This window comes from Balaenoptera acutorostrata, chromosome 1 (assembly GCF_949987535.1).
Source record: "Balaenoptera acutorostrata chromosome 1, mBalAcu1.1, whole genome shotgun sequence".
NCBI lineage: Eukaryota > Metazoa > Chordata > Mammalia > Artiodactyla > Balaenopteridae > Balaenoptera > Balaenoptera acutorostrata.
In genome coordinates, this window is record NC_080064.1 from 29024351 (window position 1) to 29038415 (window position 14065).

Sequence of the window (14065 nt, forward strand, 5' to 3'; positions counted from 1 at the left end):
TGGGTGTGGGCATGTATATGAGTGTGGATTTGAGGTCTGATTTGGAACACCCCCATCTCATGCTCCTCACCACCAGCATCCCCATTAAACTCATAGGTCTGGGAGTCAAGGCCCTTTAGCAATTTTTAATATACAGCACAACTGCCCAGCTGCATCTCCTAACTCTGATGACCTCCCCATCCTCTCCTAGTCAGATAGTAACAGCTGACATTTGTGGACTCCTTCCTATGTGCCAGGCTCAGCTCTAAGCCCTTTACATGTGTAAACTTATTGAACTCTCACAAAATGCTGAGAGAAGCACTAACTGCCCCATTTCACAGTTGAAAAAAGTGAGGCACAGCTAGTTAAGTGGAAGATCCAAGACACCTGGGTCCAGTCTGCACTAGGAATCACTATCCTTTGTTGCCTCAACTTCTACTCATTCTCTAGGCTCTTCTTCCTCCAGGAAGTTTTCCTTGATCAGGTGTTCAGAGATCTCATTGCTTTCCTGTTCTTGTTACCTGTTCTTGTTACCTGTTCATGCTGTGATTAGGAGGAAACACTAACACTGGGTTTGGGGTGAGGCCTGTAGGAAACAGAGGCTGGCAGACATGTCACAGGCTGCCATCAGGGGCCATTCAATCTCCTTAGAGACAGCCACTACAGACCTTTCTCCACTTACAATGGGGTTCCATCCCAATAAACCCATTGTAAATTGACAGTATTGTGAGTAAAAAATGCATTTAATACACCTAACCTACCGAACATCATAGCTTAGCCTAACTTACATTAAACATGCTCAAAACACTCACATTAGCCTACAGTTGGGCAAAATCATCTAACATAAAGCCTGTTTTATAATAAAGTGTTGAATATTTCATGTGATTTATTGAATACTGTACTGAAAGTGAAAAACAGAATGGTTGTAAGTGTATCAGTTGTTTACCCTGATGATTGTATAGCTGACTGGGAGTTGCCACTGCCCAGCATCCCAAGGGTATTGAGAGACTGACTATCATATCGCATATCACCAGCCTGGGGAAAGATTAAAATTCAGAATTCAAAGTAGGTTTCTACTGAATGCTTATCAGTTTTGCACCATCAAAAAGTAAAGTCAAAAAGTCATAAATCAGATTCTCCTAGGTGAGCTGGGGAGTGAATCTGGCATCTGGCCCTCCATCCGACACACCAGGGAAGAGGCACCAGAGACCATCTGTGGTTCCCATGCACAGGAGTCTTCTTCCCGGAGTAAAAATGGGCCAGAAGGAATGAGGATAATGAGAAGGATTAGTGAGGTACAGGGGATCTCCAGCCCAGACATTTGAAAAGAATTCAGAGGCCAGCCAAATCCGTGAGCTGCAAAAATTCTGTGGAGCTGCAGAGGATGGTAGCCCTCACAGCCGAGGGCTGCAGCAACACCGGCTTTCAGAGTGATGAAGACTGCTTTGAAAACCAGAACACATCAGGAAATGACAACTCACTAAGGAGTAGAGTTGTGCAAAACAGAGAGCAAGAAAAGGGCAAACAGGGGGAAGAGCAAGTCACCACTGAGCAGGATTCTCCAGGAAAGGATGAAGATGAGGAGGATGATCAAGAGACGCATCAAAAAGGGTGCCTGGAAAGGAAGTGTGGTCCAGTTTATGATTTTTGTAGGGAACACAAAACAACCGTTAAGTATATCATCTGGGGCATTTTAATAGCAAGTTACCTGGCTCTGGTGATTGTGGTCTGTGTGCTGAACTTTCGCAGAGCCCTTCCTCTTTTCGTGATCACGGTGGTTGCCATCTTCTTTGTGATCTGGGATCACTTCATGGCCAGATATGAGTCTCAAATCGCTCAGTTCCTGTCTCCTGGCCAAAGGCTTCTGGGCAGCCATTGGTTCTGGTTGAAGTGGGTGATTTGGGCCTGCCTGATCCTGGGAGTTATTTTCTGACTGGTCTTTGACACCACCAAATTGGGCCAACAGCAGCTGGTGTCCTTCGGTGGACTCATAATGTACATTATCCTGACATTTCTATTTTCCAAGCACCCAACCAAAGTTTACTGGAGGCCTGTCTTCTGGGGTATTGGGTTACAGTTTCTTCTTGGGCTTTTGATACTAAGGACAGAAACTGGATTTATGGCTTTTGATTGGTTACGGAAACAAGTTCAGACGTTCCTGGAGTACACTGATGCTGGCGCCTCATTTGTCTTTGGTGAGAAATATAAAGACCACTTTTTTGCATTTAAGGTCCTGCCCATCGTGGTTTTCTTCAGCACTGTGATGTCCATGTTGCACTACCTCAGATTGATGCAGTGGATCATTAAAAAGCATTCCCGTGTCCACATGGAAGCAGGAAGGAAGGAGAGAGGATGCAATAGGAAGTCCCCATTCTGAGGAGGGCACCACAGTCTCTGGTTGGAAGGACCACTACAAATTGGGACCATCAACCATGTTTGTTTGAGAGGTTGGATGGGTAATGCTAGTGACTATGGGAACATCTCCTGTTGAATCTGTAGTTGCTTCTGGCAATATATTTGTTGGACAGACAGAGTCTCCACTGCTGGTCCAGCCATATTTACCATACGTCACCAAGTCCAAACTCCAGGCAATCATGACCACTGGGTTCTCTACCATTGCTGGAAGTGTCTTAGGTGCATATATTTCTTTTGGGGTCTCATCCTCTCACCTGTTAACTGCTTCAGTTATGTCTACACCTGCAGCATTGGCTATTTCTAAACTTTCTTGGCCTGAGACAGAAACACCTAAAATAACCCTCAGGGAGCATCCTCATCCATTTCCCTGGTGGCGACCATCGCTGTGAATTTGATTGCCTTCCTGGCCCTGTTGTCTTTTGTGAATTCAGCCCTGTCCTGGTTTGGAAACATGTTTGACTACCCACAACTGAGTTTCGAAGTAATATGCTCCTACATCTTCATGCCCTTTTCCTTCATGATGGGAGTGGACTGGCAAGCCAGCTTTATGGTTGCCAAACTCATAGGTTATAAGACATTCTTCAATGAATCTGTGGCTTATCAGAAACTCTCAAAATCGATCCATTTAAGGCAAGAGTGTGGACCCAATTTGTGGATGGTGTGCAGCAATATATGTCGATTTGTGCTGAGACAGTTGCCACTCATGCTCTCTGTGGCTTTGCCCATTTCGGTTCCCTAGGAATAGTGATCGGCGGACTCACATCCATAGCACTTACTGGCAAGCACTTCTGTAGACATCAACTGCCATCATGTTTTGGAGAATGCCTTCAACTCCAGCTCAGTTAGAAACACAACCAATGCAGTATCTTGCTGCCAGAGTCTACTGAGCAGCACTTTTGCCAGGGGTCCTGGTGAGGTCATCCCAGAAGGAAACCATAGCCTGTATTTGAAGGACTGATGCAATTTGTTGAATCCACCAACACTAAACTGCAGTTGGGTTCCTAATGCATTTTGAGTTTAGCCACTTCTCCAACAGAACTCTAAGTACAGGTGCTGAATTTTCTGCTTTGGGGAGGAAAAAAAATGCTATTTCCACAGATTGATACTTCTGTCATGGAATCAGCTTTAATTGGAAAGAAGGAAAACAGGAGTGAACACTTCAGTCTCCAGTCCCAGAAATATTTTCTGTCTCAGAAGGAAATTCTAGAGACAATGCTGAGATGCTTTTTAATGAAATGCTTATCACCAATGCTCTTAATAGCATAAAGACTACGTTTTATGAGAAAACACAAACACTAATGACTGGAATAAAAGGGGATTCATACAAAAGAAAGAATGTGAAAAAGGTTTTGAAATACCTTAAGTAATTTATTTGTGTTTTCATTTTTGTTCATGCACAAGAGTAATATTTTTTAATCTTGTTTGTGTGTGTGTGTGTGTGTGTGTGTGTGTGTGTGTGTGGTGACGGTGGTGATGATGAAGTAGGGATCTAAATGCCCAAAGGACTCTTTATCTCCGAAGTACAATATACTAGGATATTTCTAATTATTTTTTAAAAAAATCATAAATCAGGGACTTCCTGGTGGTCCAGTGGTAAAGAATCCACCTTACAATGCAGGGGATGCGGGTTCGATCCCTGGTCAGGGAACTAAGATCCCACATGCCACGGGGCAACTAAGCCCATGCTCCACAACTACTGAGCTTGCGCGCCTCAACTAGAGAGCCTGCGTGCCGCAAACTACAGAGCCCACGTGCTCTGGTGCCTGCACGCCACAACTAGAGAGAAGCCTGCGCGCCACAAGGAAGAGCCCGCGTGCCACAAGGAAAGATCCCGCATGCCTCAATGAAGATCCCACGCAGCCAAAAATGATAAAATAAAATAAATAAATAATAAATAAACCTTCTAAAAAAATCATAAATCGAATCATCATAAGTCGGGCACCATCTGTACACAGAGCCCCGATATGATATGCCACGCCTACAGGGCTTGGGAGCCCACCTACCTTCTGCAGTCTCCTTATCCCCATAACTCCTTACACTCCTCATTCCCACTTCACTCCCTGCCTCCCTGCACCCCAGGTTTTAATCCCATCCCCTCTGACAACACTTGATGGTGCAGACCTATTTGGGGTCCCTGGAGAGAAAGTTTCCATGGACCCAGAACTTTCTTCTCCCCAGAGGATCCAGCCCTGCACTACCTCCCTGCCAACCCCTTCCATGCTTCAGTCCTGTCCCTCAGGCCTGCTCAGGCCTCTGCTGTGTGCCTTGACCTGTGGGTCTCTGGGTCTCAGCCCCAACCTCATCCCTCATTCCTCCTATTAAGCAAGTCTCCTCAGGTAGGACCAGAAACCTGAGTTAGACTTCCCTGCTCCTGGTCATGGGGTTTCACTCTGGCAGGAAGGGGGAGGTGGCTCACTGGCTAAACCCCTCCCTAGTGCGTGAAACTTCCCCACTCTTCTCACTGTCCCAGGGACTAAGAAATCCCCACTCAGTGACTTTAAAACAACCTCCCAAGTATAGAAGTCTCAGGCAGAGACCTTCACAGAGGGCAGCCGCAGCTCCCCCTCTCCTTGGCTGAGCGGCTAGTGCATTAGTCTTTTGGATGCAAGTCTTATCTACCTGTGCAGGCAAGACTTGCTCAAGGGCAGGGCTGGCACTGTAGGGCCTTGTGCAGGGGGACCTTGATTGTTTTAATGCATACAAAGCATCTTCAGACCCATTTCCTCATTCAGTCTGTACAGTTGCCACAGGCAAAGAAACAGAGGCAGTCTAGACAGTCTCTGGACCAGGTCTTCCCCACACAGGTACAGCAGTAGCCTCAGAGCTTCCCGCTATCAGGCCTGATGGCCAGCGTGCCTGATTGGAAACAGCAATTCTTGGCTGGGTCAGCTCATCCACTGGGGTCCTGCCTCAGCATCCCGGCCCCAAGCTCTGCTGGCCTGGCTCCAGCCCTGACTCCCTGCTCTTGTCAAGCTCCTTCCCTAACCCACCACCACACCAGGGGCTGGGTCTGTCCCTAAACCCAGGATTGGCAGGGCTCCTGTCAACGTGCAATTCACCACACTTTTTCTTTGGTCTGGCTTTCATCTTTTTCTCAGCTCAGAAAGCTCTCTTAGGGAGAGGAATATTAGGCAGCTTTATTTTTTAAAAGGCTTTTTTAAATGATGTCTTTTAGGGGCTTCCTTGGTGGCGCAGTGGTTGAGGGTCTGCCTGCTAATGCAGGGGACACGGGTTCGAGCCCTGGTCTGGGAGGATCCCACATGCCGCGGAGCAACTGGGCCCGTGAGCCACAGTTACTGAGCCTGCGCGTCTGGAGCCTGTGCTCCGCAACAACAGAGGCCGCGATAGTGAGAGGCCCGCGCACCGTGATGAAGAGTGGCCCCCGCTTGCCACAACTAGAGAAAGCCCTCGCACAGAAACGAAGACCCAACACAGCCATAAATAAATAAATAAATAAATAAAATGATGTCTTTTAAATTTTAGATTCAGACTCCTTAAGGAAAAATTTGATTGTTTTTCTGTGAAAAAGTTAAGTGTGCATCACAAAAGCACTATCTATAATAATAATTATAATTCTCATTAACATAGTTTACTATGTGCCAGGTACAGTATTTTGCATATTATATATCCATTTAACACTTGCAACAATCCTATGAGGTAGTTACTACTATTGTCTTCATTTTAAGATGAGGAAACTGGAGAACAGAGAAGTTAATTGATTTGCCCAAGGTCACAGAGACAGAAAGAAATGGCGCCAACAACCAAATCCAGGGGTCTGGCTTCTGAGTCTGTGCTCTTAACCACCGGTTTTACTCAGAAAAGCCTTCACGCATTCAGGAAAAAGGCCTTTTCTGAAAATTCACCCTCTTGTGCTCTGAGGGCTTGATGTTGTCTTGTTAGAAATCCTCACAGTTGAAGTTATTCAAATTTAGCTATAGCCCTTTGCTAGAACAACGTCTCTTAATAAATGGAATTTGTTAAAACCGGTCCAGTATTGGGACTTCCCTGGTAGTGCAGTGATTAAGAATCCGCCTGCCAATGCAGGGGACACGGGCTTGAGCCCTGGTCCGGGAAGATCCCACCTGCCACGGAGCAACTAAGCCCGTGTGCCACAACTACTGAGCCTGTGCTCTAGAGACCGCGAGCCACAACTACTGAGCCCATGTGCTGCAGCTACTGAAGCCTGCACGTCTAGAGCCAGTGCTCCGCAACAAGAGAAGCCACCACAATGAGAAGCCCACGCACTGCAACAAAGAGTAGCCCCCGCTCGCTGCAACTAGAGAAAGCCCGTGCGCAGCAACGAAGACCCAACGAAGCCAAAAATAAATATAAAATAAATAAATAATTTTTTTTTAAAAAAAGGAATCCGCTCGCCAATGCAGGAGACACGGGTTTGAGCCCTGGTCCGGGAGGATCCCACATGCCGCGGAGCAACTAAGCCTGTGCTCCACAACTACTGAAGCCTGCACACCTAGAGCCCATGCTCCGCAAAAAGAGAAGCCACCGCAATGAGAAGCCCGCGCACTGCCACGAAGAGTAGCCCCCGCTGTCCACAACTAGAAAAAGCCCGTGCGCAGCAACGAAGACCCAACGCAGCCAAAAATAAATAAATAAAATAAATAAATTTACTTAAAAAAAAAAGAAAAAGAAATAATGAGACACACCTTAAAAAAAAAAAAAAAACTGGTCCAGTATTGTTTCTGTTTAAATGTCAAATGTCGAGATAACAAGAATTATTAATGTCCTGGGTCACTGACTGTTTCAGCAAGAAGTATACTTTGTGAGGTTTAAAATATATATACCTTGTTGGGGAGGAATAAAAGGAAACATTAGATTTCTCTGAAATGTTTCCATTTTTATAAGTAGAATTAATTTTTATTTGTATAATTAAAAACAATCAATAAAATATGCCTTTATCTGATCAATCATAATATGCCTCCTGTAGCACGCAGCCTTTAAGATGGTCCCTGATGACCCCCCGCTCCTGGTTCTCAGAGCCTTGTGTAATATTCTCCTCTTAAGCAACTTATTTTTAACCAATAAAATACAGCAACACTGAGGAATGTCACTTCTGTGATTAGGTTGCAGAAAACTGTGACTTCTGTCTTGTTAATACTCTGTAACTTTCTTGGCTTGCATGATTTGATGAAGCAAGCTGCCCACATGGAAGGAACTAAAAGTGATCTCCAGCTTATAGCCCTCCGGGAACTGAATGCTCCCAACAAAGGAGACCAGGGACCTTGGACTGACATCTTGATTGCAGCCTGGTGAGAGAGTCCTGACCTACAGAAATGGTGATTGTTTTAAGTCACTAAGTTTTAGGGTAATTTGTTATGCAACAGTAAATACTACAGTACTACACCATCCGCAGTTGGTTGAATCCAAGGAGGTAGAACCACGGATATGGAAGGACTGCATATATGGAGGGCTGATTATACGTTACACACAAATTTTCGACTGCATGGTGGGTTGGTGTCCCTAACTCCTGCGTTGTTCAAGGGTCAACTGTAATATACTTTCTTTATAAAAGTATTGAATTTTTGAGAAACTAATTTATGAATCATCATACAAACTAATGTAAAATAGAAGATCTAATCTAGATTGGCATCAACACATATCTGAAGTCATGTACATGTATTATAACTACATCTGTGTCAGAACCATCTAAGCACCCTAACTCATTCTTTCACAATCAGACCCCCCTTCAGGGAAGTGGTGGCTCCAGGGCAGATTGAGTATGTGAGTGTGATATATGAGTGTCGGAGGTGCATATGTGTCCCTCACAATTGATGCCCCTCCCTTTCAGGCCCAAAGGTGCCTTAGGACAAGGACAATCCCATATGGGGCTCTTGGGCAGAGGCCAAAGTCTCCCCTGTCAGACTGAGAGGCCCCTGAAGAAAGATTCCCCCACATCCACCTCCCCCCACATCCACCTCCCCATATCCCCACATGAGACTGCCAGCCATAGCAGACTGAATTCCTCCCCCCAGTGTCTTTCCCAACACCCACGCCCCAGCTCCCAGCCCAGAACCCTGCTCAAAAGGGGAGCTCAGACAGTGAGGAAAAGAGGTCACCTAACAACAGGTAGAATAGAAACACAAACCCAAGAAATGAATTTCTTTACCCCAGTTTATCTTCGTTGGTCCAGAGGCCAGGTTCACACTCAACATGCAAAAGTGAGACACAGGGCCATTGCTTCAGCCTCACTCCCTATACCTTTCACCTACGCACCCACACATTTTACAGATAGGGAGGCAGGGCCAGAGGCATCAGTGACCTCTGTGTCACTGCTCACCTATCAGGATTTTGCATCCTCTTGGCTCCCAAAAGCAAAGCAGGGAGCTCAACTACTTCAGTCCTTGGTTCTCTCCAGAACTCACCCGCTCTCCACCTCACGGAGCCTCTGCTGGGGCCTGTCAACCCCATGCAGTCACAGAAGAGTGTATGGCCCAGCATCCTAAGAGCTTCCAGTGGCTGGACTGACACTGTCCACTGCCCACTCTGGAGAGCCAAACTGTGGCTCCTCTTGGCCCAGACAGTCTGATTTCAGGGAAATTGACCAAATTAATTTGACACCTAATGTTGCTACAGCCAGAGAGGCTCAGCAAGTAGAAGCACAGAGAGGGAAGTAAGATTTTTCTCCAACAGCCTTGGAACACCTCTCCACTCCTTGCAAGCTTAGAAAGCACACATTCCTTTTCTTTTTTCTTTTTTATTGAGGTGTAGTTGACATATGACATTATATTAACACAGATTCCTTTTCATCAGAAGCTTAAGTCAATATGGTTTGCAACAGCTCCCTTGCAGTGGAGAGGTGTGATTTGTTTGGAACTGGTATTGTAGAATTCCCATTCTCCTAGTCTTCTCAGGGTTCTGCCATCGTCATCTCCCCCATCCCCATCTCCCACGTGCCCAGTGGCAGAGTTCAAGTGGGACAGTCCCCTATCTTCTTCTCTGATCCTGCCTCCAAGCCTGCCATGGTGTCAATCACCATTCTAGCTCCCTTCCCTGATACCAGTTCTCTACCAATTGCCTTGGCAAAATTGCAGCCAGAAAGCCATAGTAGGCCAGAGTAGCAACCTAACTTCCTACAGCAAATCCACCATCAGGGACAACAGCCTTAGCAGAGCAAGATCTGAGAGGAGTGAAGGGGAGGGATAAGGAGAGGTAGCCGAGAAATCCAAGAGAAAGGATCAGCCACAACCTTCAGATAATGAGAGCAGGCTAGCCCTCTCTCCAGGGAGCAGTGGGACCCTGTGGAGAAAAAAGGCTAGTGGAGACCACGGGTAACATAAGGTATGGATGGATGCCCGACGTGTGCAATTGAACATATATTTGCACACACTTGCTCCTGAGTCAGCCTGCAAATATACATGCTCCTAATGTATGCATCCCATGCACGCACCTGCACACATGCACCCCTACACATAGGCCTGCACACACAAGGGCTCACTCACGAACACCCACAAATCTGCACGCTCAAACTCACTCATACATAAACACACATTTTTTTGCATATATATCTTCACTCATGCACATATACACACACCGTGGGGTACCCGTCCACACATGCATATACAAATTTACTTCCTCCTACATACATACTATACATACACATATGTATATACTCACACATAGGGCTGCTGATTCTCACACGGCCTGTGCACACCTGCCTACATGTTAGCACTGACATACTCACTTATGCTTCCCTGCACTCATACCAGCAAATAATCTGTAGTTGCTTGTGTACAACCACACACATGCCTGCAAATATATACATAAACCCTTGCACCCCTGTACAGAGACACCCTTAGCCCTGGTCCTGGGGTGTGGATGGCGCTGCCCTCTGTTGGAGACAGCGGATAAGCTCCTTCCGGTTGTCTAGAATGGTGTCAAAGCTCTCCTGCAGACGGGCCTGCTGGTCAACCAACTGGTGCTGCAGGCCCCGGATCCACTGGAGCAGGGCCAGGCGACGGTACATCACCAAGTGCACATGGTGCTTCTCCTTCTCCTGCTCTTTATAGCGCTCTTGAGCCTGCAGCTGCTGTACGGCCTGGGCCACCGAGGGCAGAAGGGGAGCTGGAGGGCCAGGGCCGGGAGGGGTCCCACAGGCAGGCTCAGGGCTGCAGCTAGGGCTGTCAATGCTCAGGGAGCTGCTGGCATAGCCGTTGTCCTCCAGAGGGGAGCAGACTGTGCTGGCATCACCCATCTTCTCAGGCCCAGCTCCAGGGATCTCTGCCCCCTCTGGTGGGCTGCGGACCTCCCCCTCAGGGCGTCCAGGATCCTGGAAGACCTGGTTGTCAGAGGGCAACTCGGAGAAGCTCCTCAACAGTATGGGTTCCACTTGGCCTGGCAGCCCATGCCAATTCTCATTGGTATCTTTGGCACTTGCCATGAAGTTGGAGTTGCTGTCTGGTTGAAGCTCGGGCTGACATACTCCAGGAGGCGGGTCCCCCAGGAACTGCCCCCCTTCAGCTTCCCCTGGCTGGATGGCAAACATCTGGTCTGTAAAAGGGAAGCAGAGAATGAGTCAGGGCAGGACAGGGCGGGGTGCCTGAAGCCCCGGCAGCCTAGCAGCAGGGACAAGGCTGCTCCTTTCCCTTGGCTCTGGTAACACCTCCCTCGGTGGTTTTCCTCTTCCCTCTCTGACTGCTGATTCTCAGTCTCCTCACAGGGTTTTCCCTCAGCCCTGAGGCAGGCTGTCCTCTCCTTCTGTGCGCTTCTCACAGATGACCTCATCCTCTGCTATAGCTTCCAGAACCACCATGTGTTGGTGACTCTCAGATCTGTCTCCAGCCCAGATACAACCGCTACCGAATTCTGCATCCAACCTTAGGCCCCTCAAATTCTACATGGCCCACCCCACCCTCCCTCTTCAGTGTCCTCAGCAGAACGGCCCCACTCTCCAGTCAGTCACACCAGCCAGAAACTGAGAGCAGCCTGGACTCCTCATTCGGCTTCTTTCCCCCTCTCACTGGCCATCAAATTTGGACACTTCTTCCTCTTAAAAACCTTCAAGTGTACGTGTGTGTGCACACACACACACGCACGTGCATGTACATACGTCTTCCCTTTCTCTTGGTTTGGGCCATTTCTAACCTGGATTACTGACTGCTATGGTTTTTTACTGATCTCTCTGCCTCTAGTTAAAAATGTAAGTTTGTCATGGCTCCCTCCCTAACCTCCTGCTAACCCTCTTCCCGGCCTGTGAGGCCGTGCTTCATCTGGCCCCTGCTCACTGCTCCAGACTTGCCTCTTGCCACTCTGCCTCCACACTGCTCAGAGATCTCCAGACACACCATTATTCTCCTCATACAACTCCCTGGGCCTATAATATCCTTCCTCTCCCCTTCCCTCCAAGCTCTTCCCTTCTGCACCCAGCAAATTCCTTTTCATACTTCAAAACGCAGCTCTAATACGCCCACTTCCCTGAAGCCATCCTGATATCCTCCCCACTGCCCCGATATACACAAACACACACAGTTAACTATGCCTTCCTCAGGATCCCCACTGCCCTGGGTACATGCTATCTTATTCATGTTTGTTTCTTGTCCCCGGCACATAGTTTATGATCAATAAATGTCTATTCAACTTTTTTTTGTTTTTGTTTTCTATCTTGTAATAGCAGCTTACTGGCTCCCTAGCTAGACATGGAATTCCTCTATATACCCTCCATCATATTCAGGAGCCAGCACAGAACGTGGCACTAAGCAGGCATCAGCACATCCTTGCTGAGTGAGTAAGTGAATGGGGGAGGGGGACTGCAGTGGGATATCTATGCTCAGGGAGACGGGCCAAGAGTAGCAGAGGCTACTGCTGACTGCCCAGGGCTGGAAGAGCTGGGTTGGGTTCCCTCCTCTGCCCAGTGAGGAAGCTCTTCTCCCACTGACAAGCCTCTCTTCTGACCTTGCCCCTTCCCTCCATGTCTAGTACTATCCCGGGTCCCTGCCTCTAGCTTGCTCCATCCTGAGGCCCTAGAGAGAGAACACACCACATTATTCTTTCCTCCCCAATAACCGACTTCTCCCAAAATAAGGGGTTAAATTGACAAGAAGTTCCTACTGACCATAAATTACTAGGATTAGAAAAACTGGGGATCAGTAAGAGTGAGGGAGAGTGTAAGTGGAGGTGGCAGGGACCCCCCCCCCCCCCACATCCAGTAGTGGGAAGAAGTCCTGGGGGCAGTGGTAGGGACAGTCCCTTCGCAACCTACAGACTCCATCCCGCTAAGCAAGGTGCCTGGAGATCGTCCCCGCCCAAATGTTTTCTATTCTCTAAACTTGGGCGGGGCCGTGAAGGCAGCTGGAATGAGGTGGGGGTCTTGCTGAGGATCTAGGGGTTCTCGGAGACGGTAAAATGGGAACCGAGACACCCCAGGATCAGGCTTCTCTCTAAGCTAATCCGCAATTTGTGTGTGGGAGAGCGCTCTGTAAGGATGGGGGGAGGCGGCCTCCCTTCCTGCCTAGCCTTGCGGGAGAGGGAGACTACCCCCAGGAGACAGAGGATACTGACCGTCCATCCCTAATCTCTCCCAAAGAGGCAGCTGGGCAGAGGCTGTGACCCCCGCCCCCTGCTGGGGTCCAAACCCTCCCGCTCCGGGCCCCGACTCACGGCCTGGAGGCGCCGCCCCGCCCGGCTGGCTCTGGTTCCGAGGGCCCCGCGGCGGGAACTCGTCCCTCGGGGCTGCGAGGAGGGGGGTGGGGGTGGGTAGAGGAATCCCTAGGCTTGGGCGTCCACGCGGGCCGACGCGTGGGGTGTGGGATCCCGGGCCGTGCGCCCAGCGCAAGCCGGGACTGCCGAGTCAGGTGGCGTCAGCGCCGCGGGGCGGGGCAGCCTGGCCCACGTGTGCCGGTTCGGTTTTCCGCGGAGCCGCGCGCCTGCCGGAGAGTCGGAATCGCCTCCCCCGCCTTCGGCAGCCTGGACTGAGGCCTTGCAGGTCCTGTTTAATTCCCTAACTGCATTTACTGGGTCCCTCCGATCGGTTTTCCTCACTGCACATGCAGTGACATTTTCAGAATGAAAATCTGGTCATGTCACCACCCTCCTGCCTAAAACCCTTCAGTGGCTTTCGCATTGCAGGGTAAATCCTTAAGGCTGCAGCCGCAGGGCTCTGAGCGTCCTGCTCTGTCTCTCCAGCTTCAGCCTTTGCCCTTCAGTCTCTGGAACTGGGCCTCACGCTCCTTTCTGCCACACTGTTCCCTCTGCCTAAAATTCTCTTCCCCCTCTCATATTTAAGATCTCTTTTCAGATAAACCTTCTCTGACCTCCTAGGCCAGATTAGTTCCCCCTTTTATATTATGCCAGGGCATTTTGATCCTTTTCTTGATAGCATCTATCACAATTTGAAGTTATATGTTCATTTTGTGCTTATTTAATTAAAGTCACTTACTGAACAGAGTAATTGCTGACTCTAAGGATAAAACCAAAAAGCACTGGCTGCTGTTAGGGAGACGCAGCCCCAGAAAGAAGTCTGGGACAAGTTTAGCCTTTAGGGCACATGAGCTTCCAGGAGGTTCCTTCCGACCCCACAGCTTTACTGAGTAAACCAAGCAATTGGCTATACCTTCCTCATGCTACCCCCTCCATGCCACCAATTAAAAACAAACAAAACAAAACTCATATGGATTCATCTTTGAATCATAATACATTAAAAAATACCCTTGTCTTTCCC

The 14065-nt window shown here is 48.5% G+C and overlaps 1 protein-coding gene and 1 pseudogene across 1 annotated transcript; one reads left to right on the forward strand and one right to left on the reverse strand.

The window, feature by feature from the left end:
* The window catches only part of LOC103007388 (solute carrier family 28 member 3-like), a 38540-nt pseudogene extending 35131 nt beyond the window's left edge, over positions 1-3409 (forward strand).
* A 5680-nt stretch (positions 3410-9089) lies between these two features.
* Positions 9090-13185, reverse strand: C1H1orf216 (chromosome 1 C1orf216 homolog). Its single transcript, XM_007182509.2, has 2 exons — positions 13006-13185; positions 9090-10899 (listed from the first exon to the last, which is right to left on the reverse strand). Exon 2 carries the CDS (start codon positions 10892-10894, stop codon positions 10205-10207), a length of 690 nt encoding a protein of 229 aa, XP_007182571.1. The 5' UTR covers positions 10895-10899; positions 13006-13185; the 3' UTR covers positions 9090-10204.
* Between the last annotated feature and the right edge of the window lie 880 nt (positions 13186-14065).

Coding starts and splice junctions, on each gene's coding strand:
- C1H1orf216 (XM_007182509.2), bottom strand. CDS start 10,894: ATGTTTGCCATCCAGCCAGGGGAAGCTGAAGGGGGGCAGTTCCTGGGG.